This window comes from Montipora foliosa, chromosome 6, assembly GCF_036669935.1.
Source record: "Montipora foliosa isolate CH-2021 chromosome 6, ASM3666993v2, whole genome shotgun sequence".
NCBI lineage: Eukaryota > Metazoa > Cnidaria > Anthozoa > Scleractinia > Acroporidae > Montipora > Montipora foliosa.
In genome coordinates, this window is record NC_090874.1 from 8038589 (window position 1) to 8061088 (window position 22500).

Below are 22500 nucleotides of genomic sequence, written 5' to 3' on the forward strand. Positions count from 1 at the left end.
ATCATGATTGCATCTTTATATTATCAAAAACAAGTAATAATCACTTTAGGATGTACCAAAACTCAGTATACTCAATCAGTTTGTCAAGCCCTTCACACCCAACAGTTTTAAACATTTTGGGCCAGTTAATTAATCAGAGTTCAGCCTGTGCTTAACAAGATCTCATTTTAGTTATAATCATTAAATTTTAAGCCAGTCCTTGTATATAAAGGATGTTTACAGCCAAGGTAAGCCTTGATCTAAAAAAGACACCTGTTTAGTTTAACTGGAATTTCCCTATTTTAATGGTCTGCCATTACTAACTTTAAAATCTTGAGAGAGCTCATAGTAGCACTTTAAAGACCTGGAGGTAAAACAATTTATTGTTGAAAACTGCAAAATAATAAACTTTGAAACTTGGAAAAACAAAAGAGAAAGAGTGTGAGCTATAACAGGCCCTTCAACTCTGTCGGAAATGGCATTGTACCTGGTCTTTCTTGAACAATTCTATCAGTGTATCCACAGCTCTCTCATGAACAGCTAACTCAGGGTAGATGCCCACTAATTTATTGAATAGACTAGCATCACATGCATCAAGAGCCCTACAAAGTATAAAAAAGTCTTCAGATATTACATGTATTTCCACGTCAAACAGTAATAATACTTAAAGAGATTCCACAGTTTCAGGGTGCTGTGGGAAAGGGGTATCAATGATCTTTTTTTTTTTTCAAGTACAAAAAGTGGGAAAAGTTTCAACCCTTCTTGTCCAGGGGATTGTGGTAAACTAAACTAAATACCATGGACTATGTCTGCTACTCTTGGTAAACAGCGTGTGGATTCTTTTGCCTAACACAGAATACATCACATAAGTGTTGTGAGATGGGGCCGACAAAATTATCCTTTTTTTGTCTGAGAAGACTGGAATCCCAGACTACTCACATTTGCAATAAAGGAAAAAACCTAGCTGTACCTTTCAATGTTCTGCACAACTGCCTGCAGAGTAGAGAGCTGATAAATGAGACCAGTGGCAAAACTTAGTCTTTCACCATCTTCACCATGAATCCTAGCTGGCTCTTCCAGGCATTCTGCTATCTCGTACTTGAAAAGAACAAGAATATTACACATGTAACAGAGTTCCATGAAGTTCAGTAAGTTAATTCTCTATTTCTAGAGGGTAGGACTTAGTAGCCAAAGGCTAATCAACTTGTGGCCCTCAACAAGACCATCCCACAACACAGGGACTCCATGCCTTGATATCTTCTGAATAGAGTGTGGATAATGGTGTGTTCAATGTCCCACAGAATTGTGAACAAGGCTTGGGAAATCACAAATCCTATGGTTTATAGATCTTGTCCGAGAAGACTTGAAAGTCTAACCATTTGTGGATGTAATAAAAAAAGGCAGCACTAATTCTCCTCAGTTATGATGGATGGAGTTGAACTCATGAACTCCTGCACAGTAGGTAGGTTGCAGGTATTGTGTAAGGGCGCCTATGGTCACACCTGTACATGTGTGTAAGCTGAGTGTAAGAACATAGAGTACTGTACAGGAGGCTTTAAATTAATGCAAATTATCAAAAAAATTAAATTGGAAGGTGTGTGCAACAAAGTACATGAAGACAGTGAAGGGTTCTCGGGAAACCAACAAAGTGTAGCCAGCATAAGTTCTGGAACTACAAAAGCAGCTGTGTACACTGAATGTTGCTTGTTGCTATTGCACATTGACAGCACTGTGTGGGAGTAGGATTTTGTGCTAGGGATTACCTCACACTTTCTCAATTCACCTTTTGTCTAAGCTGTGATTGAAGCAATTCAGTTTTATAACTCAGACGAGGAATCAGCAACAGCAACAGGACACTTTCATTATCTCCTATAAGAAGACAAAAACTTTAATATTGAACTCAAATATACATGTACAGGTAGTTCAAAGCTTCTTGAAAAGATGTTTGAGTGGCAGGGGACAGTTGCCTTTTGTCACACACTAGATATGCCCAAGCCAGGCGAGAGGCCCGACATTGACCTCAGAAACAGCTCCTCCATGACTAGCAGGTTGGATGCCACAGCAAATTTACTGCTGGTCGCTGCTTCAAGGGCCCACGATAAAGTCATCCTTTCCACTTCCGGATCCTTACACAAATTTATCCATGGCTGGTGAGTTTAAAGATCAAGGGATTCCAGGCACTGGACACAGAGACATTATCCCTGCTAAGTTTTGCTTACCTCCTCGCCTTACGAACGATTCTGGCATGAATGAATGGAGCATCTTTATCTGTTCATTTGCTTGTTGAAGTTCGTACTTTGTCAAGTCATTCTCAACCGTCTGTTTTACAAAGGAAAAAGTAAAGGATTTTGACATCTAATGACAATTTATTATTATGATGTACAATGTTTAAAAGACGATAATTATATCAGCAGTGTTTTATCTGCTCTAAAAACACAAGACAAAGCCGAAGGTTTTCGGACCAGACAAAACATGTGCTGCAAGTTTTTTTTCCACAAAAAGCCACTGGAATCCAGACAATGGTGCAAAATGTGAGAGGAGAATATCAGGTGAGTCAACCCTCCGCCTTTTTTAAGTCTGTCATGTTATTAGCATTGAGATAAATATAAAACATCCCTTTCTCCACAAAAAATTATCGATTGATAAGTTGAGGGGGGCAGGTGTGGCTCAAAACTACAGAAAGGCAATGGTTGATAAGGAAGCTTTTTAGTCAAGAGCCCCACAAAAAGGTTGCATGGATGGTTCTTTGGAGTAACTTCACAACATCACTTCAAGCTGTGTATATATACACCAAGTTACAAGGCCCTTGGGAAGCCTTTGGAGCACTCCCGGAGATGGCCAGTGTGTTCTCTACACTTTTTATGTGCATCAGACTGAAGAAATCAGGTATACAATGAAATTGTGTTTGACAATATTTTAATAAAAAGTGTTGACATTAGCAAAAAAAATTAAGAATAGACTATCACTTTCAGATTATTATAAAGGTGCTGCCATGCATCTTTATAATTTTATCCTGACATGTTATGGTTGCCCTGTTGCTCTGACACAAAGGACTCTTGTATGATAGCAATAACTTGCAACATGTCACATTAAAAAGATGGTGGCCCCAGTAAATAAAAAAGGTTGTTTCTGAAATTGATTTACTTTCACTGGATACAAATTTGTATTTAATGCCTTCTTGTTTTTGTCAGAGATGAGGTTCTCTTTTAATCATTAACTAGTTAATTATTATAATTTTAAAAGAAAAACACCTTTGCCTTTGAAAAAGATCTTCCCCTTACCTTCGCAAAACTCTTAAACTCAGCAGCCTTGACCTTGAAGTCAACCAATACAGGTGAAGGGATTTCTATGCTCTTCTGTTTCTCAGTGTCTTCCTTCTGTACTTGCATAGCTCTGTTGTTTTCCTTGTAAAAACAGTAAAATGTAAGTATGTGTTTGGCACAAAAAAAACCTTCCTAATATAATTATCTGCACTTTTCCTAAGTAAGCTAAATTTGGTTGCTATGAAAACTTGCCAAGTTGCCGTTCCAAAGGCTCTTAAGAGAGGATAATGGGTTCTAGGTCATAAAAAATCATTAGCAAAGCAGTTTTTAACACCAACCCGGCACTAAAACCATTTCCCTTTCTTTTCTGAGCTTAGAACAAACTACAAGGCAAGTTTTCCCACTTTTCAAAGCCAAAAGAAAAAGCCAAGCAAAAAAGGCTTAAAAGCAAGAGAATATGTAAGGGACAAGTGGATTGGCAGGAAAGTTAGATGACGTGATCTATGGGCCCTATGATGTAGAGGCCTTAGGTTTACGAGTGACTATAATTAAATAAATTATTTAATTATTCTAATAATCAAATAGTTGAATTGTTTAATTATTTAATAAAATAAATATTAAATAAATATAATAATAATAATAATAATAATAATTATTATTATTATTATTATTATTATTATTATTATTATTATCACATACACAGATTATATCTACATCTTCCATGGTTAATAATGAACTCTTAACAACTACGTCACTAAGAGGAGGTTGGGTGCCGGAGCAATCCAGGGGATTCCACCACTGGCAGCCAGCTCCTTGATGGTGACTGCTTCCATGGCCGGACATCAGGGAAAAATTGTGCCATAAACTGCACCATCCAGGGTATGCACTTGATTTGAAAACAAAAGATTTGATTGGTTCTGACCAAACCCTATTGTCTATTAGCCAATCATAATCCAGAATTTCGATGTGCAATTTGCACTGGTATTACACTTTTCGCACTGTGTTGCACTTGAACTGCACTGCTCTCAGCCAACCAGAATCGAGTAATTAATTTTTTCATGTATAAATTACTATTAAATCTGTTAAATTTCATTTAACTGCATACAAACTGACCACCACCCAGTTGGGCTTGATACGTGTAGCTCACTGTTGGTAGAACACTTCAGCGGTAACATCGTGAGTTCAAATCCCAATAAAGCCTGAATTTTTCAGCTTTTTCATTTCCTTACTGCTTATTATAAAGTAATGCGCATAACTTTGATGGTCTAAAATCATAACATCACATGGGTTTGTGAGTAGGTGCCTGTACAAAAATGCTAGAAGTGGGGTTTGTGTGGAATAGAAGAGCACAATGAACAAAGGGGCAATTTTAGACTTGCGCTTTCCACCGGAAAGAATTAAATATAAATTATTAAAAAGACATCTACTTAGTCTAATAGGCCATTTCAGAGTTCATAGCTCCCTCCTCTCTTCAAAGCGAGTCTAAGTGCGAAGTTTTTGTTATGAAAATGAGTTCATTCATTCATCACAAAAACCTGGCACTTAATTAGACTCACTTTGAAGAGGAGGCAGAAATGAAAGTTCTCAAAATGGCCTGAAGTGGATGTACACATAGAGGTTGTAAAATTCATTCAACATCCACATATAATTAGGAATAAACACTATTCTGTTTACGAGAATTCAAAACTGAGTCATACTTGCAGTTTTGCCACTAAATCCCTGAATTTTAATATAGTTTGTTGATGATCCATAATGGTTTCCTGAGCAGCCACTAGTTTACTTTCCATCTGAGAAAGAAAGCACAATATTAACCCATTGAATCCCAGGGGTTCCCCATTGACAAGTAAAATTGTCTGGCATTAGACAGAGTAAAATACTAAGTCTGGCCAGTTTAGGCCGTTTTGGACATCAAAGGGTTAATATTATTATAGCATCCAATCTGAGAAATTTCCGACACCATTTTGTGCTCCCAAGAAAAAACTGACAAATAGTTACTATGATTTAAAAGAGACAACACAAGGAAAACATTTTTGGGATTTGATTGCACAAATGCCACAAGTAATTTACATTAATTTGGATATTTTGTCTGAACCAGGTCACCAAAATTTAATGAAAGCAATATGGAAATTTGTACCTCCCGAACGTTGTTGTTGTTTAATTCCAGTTCCTCTCTTAAGTCTCGCTCAGTTTGAACGTGGTTCTCTTCCAGTTCCTCATTAAGATCACGCAGTGCTTCCTTTAAAGACAACAAAAGAGAAATACAATAAATTAAGAAAGGCTTGTCCTACAACAAGTCTTAATTTCAAAAGTCTAAACAACAAAACAAGCAAGTCTCCAAAACATAGAACTTTCAGTGAAGAGCATCACACAATGTAAACTACACGTGTAACTTAGAAAGAAAGTTATAACTTTCTTGCCACTAAATCCCTGAATTTTAGTATAGTTTGTTGATGATCCATAACGGATTTTTTGCATTTTCCATAGTCTCATCTAAACACAAGGGGGAGAATTGGACACAGCTATGCAAACACGAGACACAGTCAAGAGTTTGCATAACTGTCACGAATTCTCCCAACTCCCCCGAGTTGGGTGAGTCGTCTATTGCTATTTTAAAATAATTCGACAAATGAAGGAAAATGCTGCTTTTTTACTTCTTGATTGAAACAGATTTCTTGATACATGCTCATAATATTAAATTATTTCCTACCAGCCAATCAAAACAACACATAACCAATCAAAATTTATGTGATGTCACGGCCATATTTACATACTCTCATCTAAACATAGCTATTGACCAATAAGAGTGCATGTACTATCCTAATTATTTTATAATCATTGATATAATTAAATAGTTATAGCTCTGTAAGCCTTTCAGTCCTTTGGGTGGGACTTCAATGGGCTATATGCCATGTAAAATGAGATGAAACTTCATGACAACCAAAATGACCAAAAAGGTACATGTAAGAATGAAACATTGCAATAACCACTTACATGTAGAACTGATGAACAAAATAACAAAAGGAACGAGACGTATGGATAAACACAAATGGTCAAGATTGAAATGGATTGCATTTGGGTAATCTTGAAAAGAGTCGGCCCGACATTTTTCAGGTTTATGGCAAATCGCCTAGCCTGCGAATGCAGACATATTTCCGGCGGTCGTTTCTCTCCCCCAAAAGAGGGGGAGAGAAACGACCGCCAGAAATACATCTGCAATTGCAGGCTACAAATCACCTCGATAAAGGTTGTGTTTGCTCAGAATCACCTTGTTTGTGATGTAATGATAATACTAACTTTATATCACTAAAAGAATTCACACGACCATTTTTGAATTTTACACTCGTGATTAACTAAAGATTTCCCCCAAACACCCTTAAATAACATGACATAGTCCCATTAAGATTTTTACTCTATGAAACACCAGGGGCTGCTTCAGGGATGGATACATGTAGGTTAAGGTATACCTGTATCTAAACTACAAAGCTATCAATATGATTGAGGTATTACTTTGCCAGTAATGTAGCCAGCAAAAAATTACACTATTTTTAAAATGAGCTGGTAATATTGCAGGTATTGGATGTTTTAACAACTAACCAAGTCGGTAACATTTTCTTTGAGGGACCTGATTTCTTCTTCCAAGGCTAAATTGTTATCTGTGAGCATTTCTACCATTTCTTCAGCTCCAAGTGCAGTATCCACCTATACCATTACAAAGAATTTGAAGGTGAATAGATAATTTAATCACCCCATTCGTAATATTATTGCGGACTGAACCATGAGAGTGAAAAGAAATAGAGCTGAAAACAAAACTAATAAGGTGTTTCTGGCAACCACTTAATATGAACCTACAGTAACAAGATCTCAGAGCACAAAATCATAGCCACACACAATTACGGTGTCACAATGTCATAATTTATTCTGCACAGTTTCTGAGATCATGCCCTCTCCCCATTATCCCTCTATGTTTCTCACAGGAAGAGGACATGATACATTTCTTTGTCATATCACATGTAAAAAAGGTCATAATCTGGCTTTTTTCCTGATTGGCCAAAAAACAATAAAGGAAAGGAAAGGAACTTTATTTAAGTGTCTAGTTGTTCTAGCCCTGGAGCACTAATTGGGAACACTGTAAACTGAAATTAACAAGTAACACACAAATCAAGTCAAAATTTAATGTTGGTTTTTGCGGAAAGGGGAAACCGGAGCTCCCAGAGAAAACCTCTCAGTGCAGAGTAGAGAACCAACAAACTCAACCGACATATGACACCCAGTCTGGGAATTGAACCCGGGCCACATTGGTTTGGAGCTTTTGGAGCCTCGCTCCGATTGCTTACAGATGCAAATCATACTTCTTGTAACTGATCAAATTATGGCTGCTGAGAAGGATTTGAACAGTGTGAGATGGGTGATAAAGAGATAAAGTGTAAACAAGAAAAATATAGACACCTGATCTTTGAGCTCTGCAAGAGATGCCTCAGCTACCTGAAAAGGAATTGGCAAATACATGTAATTATCATACAAAAATTAATAATAAAATTAATTCTTTTTTCATGATTTTTGGCGAGTAAAGCAACACCTTTTGATTACCTGGGATAAGCTTTTTTTGTGTTTTACTGAAAGAAGGGCAATGGAATGCCACTCAAGTTACTTGGGATAAGTCTTTTTGATGCTGAGCAAACTCTCAATTTTGGTCACACTTAACCTGGGATTACCATGTGCACAAACTCTACCTTGAACAACTTGGCCTAGGGCAGGCTGTTCAAAAGCCAATTAACTCAACCCAGGATTAGCGTAAACTATTGTTTCATGTTTTCAACTTTTTGGTGAAAGTATCTTTTGCTTAATTTGCTTTTCAAGATTGACTTCTGCTAATGTAAAGTTTTTCCAAATATCAGCGTTGAATAACATTTGGGAGTAGAGAAATAAAGTCCTTGGTTAATTTTTTAGTCTGGAATTAGCATCAAATGGCTTTTGAACAACCAGGCCCTGGAACTGTTTACACAGTTAAAACTGTTACCCAAGTCTTCAGAGAGCTGGATACTTTTAAGTGAAAATAGCTTAGAATTCAATAATAACTGAAACACTACAAACATAGATACCCATACAGTAAATGTAGAAAAAGGTCTCTAATAAGAGTTCTGTAGTCAAGCTGGCTCAAACATGTTGATCAAAGCTGTTATTACGGTTTCAGGAAGCTGGCTTCACAAAAGACTATTAGCAGGCTATTCTTTTTTTACAGTGCAATGCACCTTACCGTGGCCACTCAACAAACTATGTCTTTCACATTAATTTTGACAACTACGTGTCAGTACATCAACTCAACAACCCAAGAAACAGTATTCAACGTACAACCGTGCGAACTTTGTAAGGAGGGGTGACTGTCAATCTAATTTGCACACCCTGATTGGAGGATAATTTGTAAAAAACTTTGTTAGGTGGCCACGGTAACTGCGGTTGTAGCATTTGTTTTTAGTTATTACCGTATTACTACCAGGGAATAAATTGTAGTTATTTGTTAGTATCCAGCTCAGACTTGCAAGTAAAAAATAAAGAATTATACAAATGTAGAATAAAAGACTTGGTAACTAAGTTGACAATTTCAGGTCAAGTTGTTCAGGGAAGTGTTTACATTCATTCAAAGTGTGATCAAAAACCGTAGCAGTTACCCTGCTGACCACCAAGGTAGGAATTGGGAAACATAAGAGCAAGCCTTTTTCGAGAAACAGCTCTCAACCAGAAATGAAATGTTCCCTTTTAGCCTTGATGGCAGTTAATGCTATCAAAATCAGTGTTGTTCAGTATCCTCATGCTGACTCCTTACCAAAAAATTAGGAGACCCTCTGCCACTAAATAAATACAGAAGGTTTGCTTTGTTAAGGAAAATTCACTGCCAAAAAACCATTAATTAAATTCTGAAACTAAAATATTGTCTTACAAAGAACTTTCTTTAAGAAGGACAATAGGTTAGGTACATGTACACTGTAACCACCAATTTACACTATAATAAATAGTAATTTTTATAATAATTATAAATCCAATTCAATTCAATTAAAAGAAATTATTATCTGCTATCTTCCGTTTAAGATATGCATTACCAACTACATGTACATGTGGTTAATACAGATTTGCGAGTTGATTAAAAAACTTAAAAGCCTTCATGTCTCAACAATAACCTGTAGTTCCTCAGATAGCTTGTCTCTTTCCATCTGCAGCGATGTGTTCCCACTTTGCAATTCTCTGACCTGTTTCTGCAAGGATTGCATCTCTGATTTATCACTAGCTTGCACTTCTTTCAGCCTGAATTCAGAATGATGCAAACAAGTTTTAAAGCTGAAGCAGCTGCATGTGTACATATCTATTAAGCGGCCTTCACACGGCAAACTTGAGTTTGCAAACTCAAGTTGGTGTGTGCGAACGGCACAAAAACAGTCGGCAAACACGTTGGCAAACTGTTGGCGACAAACAGAACTTGTCTCTATTCTTGCCAATAGTTTGCCAAGATGTTTGACAACTGTTGTTGTGTCTTTCACACACACCAACTTGAGTTTGCCAACACCAGTTTACAAACTTAAGTTTGTCGTGTGAAGGCCGCTTTAAAAAACAGCAAACCAGATGAAGGTTAGTGATCAAGGGACAACAGAGCTAATCACACTGTACCTTAAGATTGCTTCCTTTAATCTGCTGTTATGCTGCTCTAGTTGTTTTACTTGAGCATTTGCAGCTGCACCTTCAATTCCTATAAAAGAATACAGTGTTCTCTTGACAACACTACTACAATCATCATCATCATCATCGTCATCCAATTTTGATCCAGGTTTATCCCCATAAATGGGGGTGACCGGATTTACCCCACTTTGGCAGCAATCTCTTTAACTCCCACTCTCCATCATGCTCGATTCATGGCATCCTTTTTCTCCAATCCAACATTCTTGCTCTCCTTCTCCGCTTTTCTCAGAAAATGCCCATCATCCCTCCTCAACACATGCCATCTCACTCCCTTCGCCTTTGCCATCTGAACCACTGTTTCATTCAGTCCTAACATCTCCATTCGGTCCTCTGTCCTCTTCTTCTCCATCAGATTTGCACCACACATTGCTCTCTCGGTCTTTCTCAAAATTGCCATCTCATTTTCCCTCAGACACCATGTCTCACTCCCATACAACATTGCCAATCTTACATAACTCCGATAAAACATTCCTTTCATCTTCAGCGAGAACCTTTACCAATACTGAATAAACAAGTGCACATAAATGTACACTCTTCATCATCAGGTTAAAAGTATTATACTGAGCCACTGCAATCAGTTTTTTTCTGAATAGAGTCCAGGGTTTTCAAATGACTGTCGAAAGTAAAAATTATGTGATTGTAATTGCTATGCTTGGCAATTGGTTGTAAAAATCTCGTGCCAGTTTATTAACCAATGAAAAGAAAAACCAAAACCAATCTTGACAAGTTTCCATGCATGATTTTTCCCCTGGTTTGAGTAAGTTACTTGGAATTGCTATGAATCTGGATCAGTTCATTGTGCTGCTTGCAACTGCTGTGATTGGTCAAAGTAATTACTTTGGTATTTGTTTTACCACACTCAATTGAAAACCGCTATATACTGTTCACAACACAATAAATACCTCTTATTAACCGAGTTCGAGGGCTGTACTGTAAATTACGGCCCGCATTTTTCCTCTTAGATTTATGGCCCAAGCGTGAAGCGTGCACACCATAAATCTAAGGGGAAAAACAAGGGTCCCTAATTTACAGTACGGACCAAGAAAACCAGGTTAGTAAAGATATTTATAATTTATATGTCTCTGTGGTAATCATCCACGTGGGAAAGGAAACTAGTTGAAGTTAAGTGGAAGGTTCAACCGCCATAAAGATCTGAAAAATGATAAAACGTTGACATTCTTGGCTTTTTAAAATAGTTGCTTGCAAGATTAAAATAGTTAAATTACATGTTTATGCAACAGAAAAGACATGAAAAACGTGCTAGAGAATGTTACTCTCCTTGTGGACCTTTTCAAACTAGCAGGGGGGCAGACTATTAATTAATTCAAGTAAACAACATCGTCGCTCTTTGGAGGTTGGGTGCCCGAAACATCCTGGAGCTTCCACTATTGGCAGCCAGCTCCAAGATGGAGACTGCACCGATGGCTGGCAAAACCTGACAACCCAGCCATGAGCCCCCACGCCCCTGAGAAGAATGGGCACCCGTCACACTGATACACAGTGGAAAGCAGATGGAAAGCAGAGGGTGGGGAGGGAGGAAACAAAAAAAAACAAAAAAAAAAAAAAAAAAGAAAACCGCTAAACGCTCCACTTAATGCTTCTACTTCCCGCCACACTGATAAATAAGCGATACAGCCCAAAGCACCAGGTATTCCACGCATGCGCCAGTATACTACAACCACTGACCAATACGCTGCAGTCGCTCCTAGTTGTTTACTTTGTTAAACTTCGTTTAACCTCATTTAACAAGCCAAGAGCAAGCAAAGGCTTGACTCAGGGAATGCCCAGTACCACCCCAGCAGAGAGGATGTGTCCACCAAGTTAGAGAGGCAGGCTTCCTCCATCCTGCACCAGGCTGAATAACAGTCAAGATTCCACATCCTACAAGTTTGTTTCTTTACCTCCTTCGCTGATTTCATTTTTCAAAATTTCTAAGTCCAGGGAAACTTCCTCTAGTTTATCCTTCAATTGTTCATTTTCTTGTTGCAGTGATTCCAACTAAAAATAATATAAGTATTGGAATTAATCACCAATACAACTAAATAAGGCATTGCATGTCATGTGTAGTGAAGTATTGACCACTACATTTTCCATAAGAATACACCCAAATGTGCTTCACAACAACATTAATAATAACTAAATTAATGTACATGCTAAAACTTAACTCTTCAGAGATTCGCTTTTTTTAGAAAACCAAATTTTTGGAGTGCTTTACCTTTAAATACAAAAGTGGAATCTGATGTTACTGTATTTAAAAATAAGTCACAAAAAATACTCTACTTAATAAATAGATTTCATGTCATTTTTGATCTTGATGACACTCATACTAACAAGCTTATTATATACCTAGTTATGAAATTAATGTTGTATGATCAATACTTGCACCCCATGTTCCTGTTAATCATTTGCAAATTCTAATATCACATCCTACATGACATGTTCATCCAGTATGTTATCTTTGCAATTTATCATTTTTGTAATTTGTCTTGTAATACTAGTGGATTGGGACCTGCATCATTAGTTTTCATGAATACCTCTTACTAACCAAGTTCAAGGTCCGTACTGTAAAACTACGGACCAAGTTTTTTCCCATTGATTTACGGCCCAAGCCCAAAACGCACCGGCCATAAATCAACAGAAAATAACAAGGATTTGTAATTTTACGGTACACACCGAGAAAATGGGGTTAGTACGATGTTTATTTTAACTCTGTGGTAATCAGCCACATGGGAAAGGAATTAAACTAGTTGAAGTGAAGACATGTGGAAGGTTCATCTGCCACAAAGATTGCTGTGTCAAAGTCCAGAAAACAAAATCTTCTTGGCTGTTTGAAATACAGTACGTATGCCTTTGTTGTAAATAATAATGAGAAATGGAAGAAACCCCAACAAAAAGCTGCTTATAAGACAAAATGTGGTGAAAAAGTTGAACTCAGATCCACAAAAAGACAAAGCCACCCAGTAGTGGCTGCGTATTTTATAGGGGAATTTAAACCAAGATCATCAATTTGAAAATGCAAATCAAGTAACCACATCACTGGGAGTAACTTGAGGTTAATAGGGGCTTGGTTTCTAAAGAAAGTGTGGTGTGGTATCAGTGAGGAGTGGGTTGGTTAATTAATGACCACCATACAGAAATTTGAAAGCTGATGTTTCAGGTGTTAGCCTTGTGTCGGAGCGAGTTTGCTCTTATGAAGGGCTAATGCTCAAAACGCCAGCAGTGGTCGATAGCCTATCACATCAACCCAGTTGATAAACCCATTTCCATGTAGTTAATACCCTTTCTTCTGCCATCTCTTTGTCTAGTGTTGCCATTTCCACAGCCTCTTGCAGTTCTGTCATTTCGTCACTGTGCTCTTGCCGATTTTCACTGAGCTCTTTTAATTCCTGTAGAAATGGAATTTCCAAATGGTCTGGATAGCACAAGTGTTACTAATATTTTAAAAATTCAAAAGTGTGGTTGTACATGTATTTTTCTAAATAAATTATTAGAAATGGAATTGCTGCAACTATCAGTTACAACTTAGGGGTTGATCGGTAGTTCACACTGATTTGAGTTGCACAAAACAATTCTTGTATAACGAAAGGCTGGAAGGACACACCAAGGCATCAGATAACAATATTCACTGGGCAGGTTATTTAGGTTCTAAGTTGTAGCCCTTGAAAAGTCCTTTCTCAGTGTGCCTGTCATCTCATTCAAGATGACATAATACAGTGTAATGGTCCTTGTCACAAAATTATGGTCTGTATTGTATGTCACTGCAGCAGCACTATTACTACATGTAGTAAGCAAGTGCCAAAGCCTACAAAAGGTTTTGACTTGTTTATTGAAAAATGACAAGATACATAATGATGGTTCAATTTTATAACCTGGTTCAAATTATTTTTTAAACTAGTTCAATTTTGATTTTCCTTTGTTTCAGATTATGATAATGAATAATAATATTATTATTAGACAAAGAAAAATCAATATTGAGCTGGTTTTGGCAGCAATTTAAACCAAGAAAATATAAACAACAACATACATGTATGTACAGTGTACCATTGAAATTTGAATGCAAATTACATGATAATATCTAGATAAAATGGCAGACTTGCCAAAACACTCTACAAACCTGTGCATTATGTACATTTGTAATTTTAAAAGGATGCTATGATCTTATTCAGTGATTTATTTTTGTCATGGCAATAGCACAAAGACTAGGATTAAGGTCTCATTTTTTATTGTACTTTCTGTGGCCATAGTAATTTTGTATAGATCTGCATTGTTAGCTCAAAATTGAAAATCTCTTTTTGCTCCAGAAACTTGATTTTGCAACAAATTTAAGATGTCTCTCTCAGTATTCTAATTTCCCATCACACGTGAGGGTAATGAAAACAGAAAATGTTTATTAGAAGAGGAGAAATTCACTGCAATTATTATGATCAGGCAAGCCTTACCTTTTTTGTTGCATTCAATTGAGCTTGAAGATCTCTTTGGGCCTCTTGCCATCTTGTCTTGTATTCTTGCATCTATGTAACAAAATAACATTGTTTCAGATCTCAGATTGTCATCCATAGCATTGGTAAACAGCATCTCGTAATAATTATCATGAAAAAGGTCAATGCCGGATAGGAGCTTCTGATACTAGCCATAAATAATTTACAAAATTAAAATGTACTTAATTTCAGGAGGATGGAATAGTAATGGCAGAAATCTTCTCTCTTTTGATGAAACATTGGGCTTAAAGTGAAGACTTGTTGAAAACTGGACCTGTATTATGTAAATTATAAAACAGATGAGAGGTAGCTAAAGCTTGTTGACAAAAGAGCAGCTGAAGACATGTTGTTTCAATAACAACAAATATCACCATCTGCTGAATCTGAGAATTGAACATACATGTAGGTGGGTCCACCTCCACACTTTCACTGATCTGTAAATTGAGATAAGCCAGTAATGTTTGAAATAATTTGATGAATTATCTCTGATAATGACTTTTCATTTTCATTCTTTGTATTCTAAAGGCACTAAAAAAATCACCATCATGAATATGGGTCAAAAGATAATGCAAACTGAGAATCACAATTCAGGTTGAAAAAGCTAAAAGTACAAGGAACACAAAGATACTAAAATTAAATATATTGAACTTTACTTCAATACAAAATGACTGAATGAATGTTGGCAGTTTCTAGGCTACAGATGAATAATTTGAATGAATTTGATGACAAATTTCCATGTTTGCATATTAAGTGCAGGTTAACTAAAAAGTTGTTACACTATCAATAAAAAATTCAATTAATTAATTAACAAAATTAATAATAATTATGAAAGACAACTACAATAAATTTTTTCCATGCTCTTGATTCATGTCAACCACTGATCAAAGAAAACCTTACGAAAAAAATGTCTATAGTAAGCAACCTTACATGTAGCTTCACAAACTTATGGCAATATTGCCATAATTAACAATTACCATGACCATTAACACATTGACCCCTGGGAGTGAGACTCCAGCGGAGATTTTACTCTGTCTAACACCAGACGAGTTTACTGATCAATGGGGAGCAGTTCAGAGTCAATGGATTAAGCTTTTGTCTATTTGTTTTCATGACTTTCAGCTTTCATCAACCATTTCATTAATTCACTTATAATTTTGTCATCAGATTTCACTGGCAGGCCAGAAAGAGAAAAAAGAGACATTCTTCTTCCCTGGTTTATACCTCCCCCTCCACTTAAAAAAAGACCTTGAGTCACCAATCCAGGCATCCTGGCACCTCTGTCAAACTGAGAAGCAATATACATGTAGAAGTGTGGAGTGACGTTGGACCAAACTATGCAAGACAGGTGACAAGAATCTCCAACATTTGATGCCACATGACTAAAAGGTCCTATGGGTACTTACCTACAACAAACACATACAGAGTACACATAGATCTGACCTTCATCAATCAACCATGCAACCACAAAAACCATTTTCCGTGCATGGAAAAGGCACTCAATAAAGATGATGATGATGAAAAAATATTATGCAATGATTTTTTCATTCTTTTCTAACTACTATATTTTAATAATTTCAGGCTTCTTTTTATCAATTGCAGCTACCATTCTTCATAAATCAACAAGTAGCCCCCTCCTCTTTCTATTTCAAAATGTAATTAAGGTGCATTTACCATTATACTTGCATTCAGTCTGTACCTGTTCAAGTTGCATTCTCGTTTTTTCCAATTCTTTCATCTTTGCTTTATCTTCTTGTCGTTTGCTCCTCAAAGTTTCCAGCTTCTCCTCCACATCAACCAAAGCCTTCTCTTTGTCAAGAACCTACATGTACAGTCAAGAAGAGTGAAACTGCACAATTTTGGATGCAGCTCGAGTTTTTATAAATATTTTCTTTCTTTAGCATAAAATCACAACTGAACCCAAAAGAAAACTCTCATTTCCATTTCCCATCAACATAAATGGACAAAATTATCGCACAAAATCTCAATGAACACTCCACTGACAACTTTCTGATATCCAGTCACTGCCATGTCTTTAAATTAAGAGCATGCCTATGAAATAAAGAGGCGGGGTCAAATTTTGCCTGAAATCAGACACTTGCTCAAGAGAGCAAGCAAGCTCTCTTGTGAGGTGGGTGGGCGGGCAAGGAAGAGAGCTTGCTTGCAGGCTACTCAAGACAAAGACATACACTGTAGTAGACTACTAACATGAAGGATTTTTTTCAACTATGTGTACCATAATGTTCAATGACAAAACAGCAAAAAGAAGGAAAAATTTGCTTGGCGCTAAATATTCCAATCAAAAAGGATTTATTTATAACAAACACAATTAATTTTTCCCACCTTTTTCTGAAGCGCCAAGTATTCATCAGCAGATATGGTTGGACCTGAAGTTTTCTTCTCACTAGACAGGCTAGGGGAGGCAGCTAGTGCAGGCAACTTGCTACTGGGGGGACTGTCAGCTGGAGGCAGGTCAGGAGCAGAAGATACGCTGGTTTTTGGTGTTGGTACCTTGGAAGAAGGGGGTGAGGGCTTGTTACTCTCATTATCCAAGGATCCTCTTGACCCAAATGACTGGAAAATAAACAGCCAGTGAGAAACACCACGCAAAATATTAAATTTTAAATAATATTAAACACAGATTTTAGTCTGTCCACTAACAGATAATTTCCTTGTCAACAGAGAACATCAAAAGGGTTAAAACAGGGTTCAGAGACACTTACATCTAGAGTTTATGGTAGAAAAAAACAATGTATCAAATAATGTACACAGTAGAGTTATGCTACTAAGAGCATTCATGCACAATGCAATGATTTTGTAACTTATGCATTTTACGGCTGGGACAGCCCCAAAAATAATAGGTGCAAGTGTACATGTATCAATTCCGAGGAAGTGTGGGATCATGCTCCCCCCCCCCCCCCTCCCCACCCCATGTATTACCAAGTCTGAAGGATACATACCAGTTCAACAAAACATTTCACCATTTTATGAACAACATTTTTTTTTTAAAGAAGACAAGGAAGTGTCAACAGTTACGATATTGTGGTGCTCGCTCATAGTGCGACTCTCCATCGGCAATGATTTTAGTTACTGGCCTTGATCTGAAACCCTTGAATTTTGGCTGGACAAAGTCTAGTGACTTCAGGGCAGATCTAGGATAAGTAATGACCAGTTTCCAAAACAATGAAAAAGTTTCTAGGGGGTCGGGGGGCATGTTCCCCCGGGAATTTTTTGGATTCTTACTCTCCATAGTTCCCTTTCCTGTGTTTCTGACAGATTTGGAACCCGGTATGGATCCGCCCCTGGACTTACATTAATTTCCAGTACATACCTATTTTGTACCAGAGTTTGCTTGCAGCTTGCTAATGGACAATCATGTGACAAGAAGGATCTGTAGTTACCTTTTCTTTCTTCATTGATGCAGGCATTGGAATAGATGACAACCCTCCAAGACTTGAACGTGATGTTGAGCCACGAGATGGAGTTGGCAAAGAGGATACATCTTCAACCACTGAAATCTGAGACTGTCTCACAAATATTCCATGGTTTTCTTTACATTTGAAATATTCTTTTCCTTGAACTGAAAATGTGCATAATATCTCATTAATTATATTGGAAAAGATTCAGAACATTTTGAGTGCAGTTTACTGTAAATGACTTTTACTTTCATCAGCCTATCTCAGGGATGGCGGAGTGGTAACAGCACTTGCCACCCACCAATGTGGCCCACGTTTGATTCCCGGACCCTGCATCATATGTGGGTTGAGTTTGTTGACTCTCTAAATTCTGCACTGAAAGGTTTTTCTCTGGATACTCGAGTTTTTCCCTCTCCTCAAAAACCAACAATTGATTTGTATTAATTGTTGATTTCAGTTTACAGTGTCCCCTATTAGTGCTCCAGCGCTAGAACCAATAGGCACTTAAATAAGGTTCCTTTCCTTTCCTTTTTCCTTTTACCATCATTATTAGTATGGCAGTCCTGAAAACCCTTAACTTAAATTATTCAACTTCATTACTTCGGACTATTTGACTTTATCAAAAGGGCAGGGTAAGTAAAATGGTGAGAGTCATGTCCTTTCACCAATAAATGTGTCCCAGGGTTGCTCAACACAGCATCAATAATATTGTATAGATTGAATTAACGTTCTTGGTTCTAAAAGAAGGAGAGTGGATCTATTCCTACCATCATCATCATCAGTATCATCAATTTCATGATATACTGTTCCTCTTTACCATTTGCATTAAGTGTAGCAAGGTAATTTAGCATCCTGTGCAAACTTTCTTGTGACACATCACGCATTCTTTCCTCCTCAACAAAAGTCTGCTGAAACGAGCTGGAATCTATGTAGACCAATCACAATGGACTTCCCGATTCTGCAGATTCTTTGGACCCTGAGATATTTTGTGCACGGTCACTGCAAGAAAATGGGCTTCGAGTGTTGGGCATTTAAAATCGCTGACTTCAATTCTCATCAAAAGGAAACTATAGCGTATAAATTTCATGCTTTGGATTAGATGTTCAAATGCGGCTCTTCACAGAATGAGTACGGTAGAATTCGTATGGCTGAAACATTTTGCTCCCATGCGTTTCAAGCCTACTTGTGGCGTTCGCTTGGGATTGATGTCATATTTACATTTCTTTCCGCGCTATTTCAGTGGAGTCGTTTCTTTCAAGTAACCCCATTTCTTGTAGTCCTTTGGTTGAACTGATTTAAGGTTTGCTTTATTTTTCAAACCAAAGAAACACTGAGTATGAAAGATCAATTTGCAAGACAAGAACATTAAATCAATTTTTAAAATGATCATTGCCAAAAGCAGCCAGACAATTTCAAGCTTGAACATACAGTGTAATGGATTTTTTCAAGCTTTCTTTTCACTATTGTCCTTGTTGTGTTCATTGCGCTTGAAGGTAATGGTTCTCATGCAGTTCAAAAACACTTGCAATACTTAAATTTTTCATTTTGTATTTATATATTCCACGGTGCTTTCAATTTTAGATGAAACAACACCATACCCTTGCTAAGCAATCGCATTTTGACTCGCGAGAGGGAAATGCATACCAACCTAGGAAACAAAATTAATGCTTCTGAGGAATATTTTGGAAAGGCTTCATCCCATTTCATCCAAAGAAGACGTTGATGCATCAGTGGCGCTCCTGCACTGTAGGGGAACAATCGACACAACACGGAATTGCTCCTATGTAACCAGCACATGATTTCTACATGACAGTTACTTAACAATGGGAAAAGAATTTGTGGCTTGTTTCAGCAGACCTTCGTTGAGGAGGAAAGATTGCGTGATGAGTCATAAGAAGGTCTGCGCAGGAGGCTAACAACAGATCAGTGTTTTTGCAGATATATGCAGGATTGACCCAATTACATCTTGCAGATGCACACACATTTAAGTTAAAGTGTCACTAAATGTCTCCTAGCTCTTTTCCCAAACTTCAACATGACTCATGTCTTGGAATACAGAGAAAGTGTCCCGCAAATATATACTACTTCTCAAGTAAAGATAAACAGCTACATCTACCCTCAACGAAAATAAAGCTAACCTTTACCCTTACCGAATTGTTGAAAATGGGTAGCAAACGCTTTGACTTAAAGGGACATTTTATGTTGGATGTCAAAATTGGGTGTGCATCTGATTAGGGTAAATCTGACTTAGACAAAAGTATGTGTTTTTGTACATCAAAATTAATAGTAACCAGCCCTAAACACTGGGTTATATATTGATCGATATTGGTCGAATGAAATCGATTTATTGGTAAATTTTTGTCGGTCAGTAAGTTTACCACAATGTGTTCATTATTAATGTACTGTTTTGTTTTGCGTTGAAATTCCAGCGCGCGCGGTAGATTAAGCTTACATTTAATTAATTTTTTACCGACATCATGAGCTGATCAAGATGAAAACATCAACATTACTGTAAAGCAATCAACTTTTCCCTTAAAATTTTGAAAAATACAAATTCTTTCATCTACCTGTTCCATCGTTTTTCCCCTTCGCTTCATCCAAAATTACACCAATCCACTTTCCGGAAGCAAACATGGTGGCCCCAACATAAGCCACTGTGCCCACAAGCCCCTTGCCAACGATCTCCACTCTCAACCCAATTCTAGCGTTAGGCCCAGACATTTTGCTTTCTAAGAGAGCTGGAACAGTGTAGATTTAGGCAGGGAAATTGCGGTAGCCTTCCTGTCACCTGAAAGGATTACTCAGACGTTCCCTAAATCAAAATGGCCGCTCAAGCAAATACGCATGCTCCTAAGCCTTTCTGTTGTATAACTTTGTAACCTAGCAGACTTTGCAGCCAGGCCTCAAAATAATCAAGATGGAACCCGAAGTCAAAGCGGAGGAGGGTAAGCTTTTTCTTTTGAAGTATCACCATAAAAGGTATCTTTCGAGAAATCAAACAGGAACGGGGCAAGAACCAGGGTGATATATGTAGGTTGCATTCACTTCTCTCTAATCCTAATAATATAGGGAAGATATAGTTGACGTCATCCATTAATGTGGCAGCCAGAGCCTCATTGGCTGTCGAAACAAAGGGTCTTTTGCTCCTGTGGTTGGCACATTTGAATAACAAAAGAAAAGTTAATTAAATTCCAGTTGACAATTCCATTGTCAACTTGTTTTATATGTTGTTATTACTTAAAATACTGCTTTAAGTGCCAGTGACCAAAAAATCAATTCTTATTATTTTTTCTTTGGATTTCAAAACTACATGTATGTTACACCAAGCGACCAAAGTTTTAAGCCTTGATTTCAAAAAGACACCTGTTTATTTTACCTGGAATTTTCCTATTTAGTGGTCCGCCATTACTAACTTTAAGATCTTGAGAGAGCTGGATCGAGGAGAAAATTACGTCAAAGGCTCACTAGTTTAAGAATGCAATGTGTATGTACGCCGCAGAATTAATATGCAGCACGGCGGGTTTAATTTGCAGGTCGCAGGTCGCGGGTCGCGGGTTGCAGGTCCTTGTTTCACCAATACAGAAAGTATCCCAAACATTCTTAAAAGATAACCTTAGGCCTAATTAGGCCTAAACGAAAGTTTTTACGCCTAAGGTTAGTTTTATGAATGTTTAGGATACTTTCTGTATTGGTGAAACAATGACCTGCAACCCACGACCTGCGACCTGCGACCCGCAGATTAGACCCACCGTATGCAGCACAGGAGTTTTGGGCTTTCAGACTTTTAAACTCGCATTTTGCATATATAATAAGCTGCATTCACACCCTGAAATTTTAAGTTAGTGAGCCTTTAATTTGATGTCACTTTTCCCTGGATCCAACCCTCTGAGGTCTAATCGGTCAATTTTGAATGTGAGTAATGGCGGACCGTGAAATCCAAAACTTACAATAAAGTAAACGGCCTTAAGACAAAAATTAAAGCTCAAAATTTTGCCAATCATGTGTTAAGCAAACACACTTTCAAAATCTGAAGACAAAAAGGAAAGGAAGTGACTTTTTTAATCACATGGGTACTTTAAGTGTTAGTAATTAAGTCAGGCATCTTGAATGGAAGGGGTAGCAATATGTAGTACTTTGGGTAATGTGTAAATCTGGAAGTACCATCTTAGGGTATCCTGCTCTTTTACATGATGTGTCATTTCAATTTCTTGGCTGATAGACAACTTACCTATCACCCAAGTTACCGGTATTAGGATTTGTTATTCTATTGTGTTTGTTACTCTCCCTAGAAGTCCTTATTTATTTATTTGGTGAATTTAAAGTGTAAAACCTCATCACCTGCTCTCTCACACAAGGATGTTTCTGTCAATGGGTGAAGAGTTAATACTTTGAACTTATATATTTGCAGTAGAGGAGGAGGGTGAGATGGCTCGTATGCGTCATCGTCAACGCCGTGGCATGTTGAAGATGTACTATGGAGTTGGTGATGAGACTGGTAAAACAACTGCCATAGATCACTGCGATATTAATGGTGCCCACTTTAAACCAGAGGAATATTTAGAAAAGCTTTTTAAAGAAAAATCGTTGACAGAGTTGCTGGATAAAAATGCAGATATTGCCAAACGTAAGGAAGCTCTTTTA

At 37.4% G+C, this 22500-nt stretch overlaps 2 protein-coding genes across 4 annotated transcripts in view; one reads left to right on the forward strand and one right to left on the reverse strand.

Annotated features, from left to right (window-relative positions):
• The window catches only part of LOC138006579 (dynactin subunit 1-like), a 40821-nt gene extending 20116 nt beyond the window's left edge, over nucleotides 1-20705 (reverse strand). For both annotated transcript variants that reach the window (XM_068852996.1, XM_068852997.1), the window contains exons 1-18: nucleotides 20427-20705; nucleotides 17845-18023; nucleotides 16787-17017; nucleotides 16143-16265; nucleotides 14408-14479; nucleotides 13247-13354; nucleotides 11870-11966; nucleotides 9900-9978; nucleotides 9416-9539; nucleotides 7689-7724; nucleotides 6837-6941; nucleotides 5377-5478; nucleotides 4940-5029; nucleotides 3261-3383; nucleotides 2199-2298; nucleotides 1763-1848; nucleotides 950-1077; nucleotides 467-581 (exon numbers count right to left, since the gene is read on the reverse strand). In XM_068852996.1, coding sequence (XP_068709097.1) covers nucleotides 467-581; nucleotides 950-1077; nucleotides 1763-1848; nucleotides 2199-2298; nucleotides 3261-3383; nucleotides 4940-5029; nucleotides 5377-5478; nucleotides 6837-6941; nucleotides 7689-7724; nucleotides 9416-9539; nucleotides 9900-9978; nucleotides 11870-11966; nucleotides 13247-13354; nucleotides 14408-14479; nucleotides 16143-16265; nucleotides 16787-17017; nucleotides 17845-18023; nucleotides 20427-20580 — 2052 coding nt within the window. In that variant the 5' untranslated portion in view covers nucleotides 20581-20705. The remainder of the gene's footprint in view (nucleotides 1-466; nucleotides 582-949; nucleotides 1078-1762; nucleotides 1849-2198; nucleotides 2299-3260; nucleotides 3384-4939; nucleotides 5030-5376; nucleotides 5479-6836; nucleotides 6942-7688; nucleotides 7725-9415; nucleotides 9540-9899; nucleotides 9979-11869; nucleotides 11967-13246; nucleotides 13355-14407; nucleotides 14480-16142; nucleotides 16266-16786; nucleotides 17018-17844; nucleotides 18024-20426) is intronic.
• A 55-nt stretch (nucleotides 20706-20760) lies between these two features.
• The window catches only part of LOC138006580 (vacuolar protein sorting-associated protein 51 homolog), a 20782-nt gene continuing 19042 nt past the window's right edge, over nucleotides 20761-22500 (forward strand). Inside the window, exons 1-2 of one of the 2 annotated variants that reach the window (XM_068852998.1) lie at nucleotides 20761-20804; nucleotides 22268-22483. In XM_068852998.1, coding sequence (XP_068709099.1) covers nucleotides 20777-20804; nucleotides 22268-22483 — 244 coding nt within the window. In that variant the 5' untranslated portion in view covers nucleotides 20761-20776. The remainder of the gene's footprint in view (nucleotides 20805-22267; nucleotides 22484-22500) is intronic. The other variant, XM_068852999.1, reaches the window with a different exon arrangement.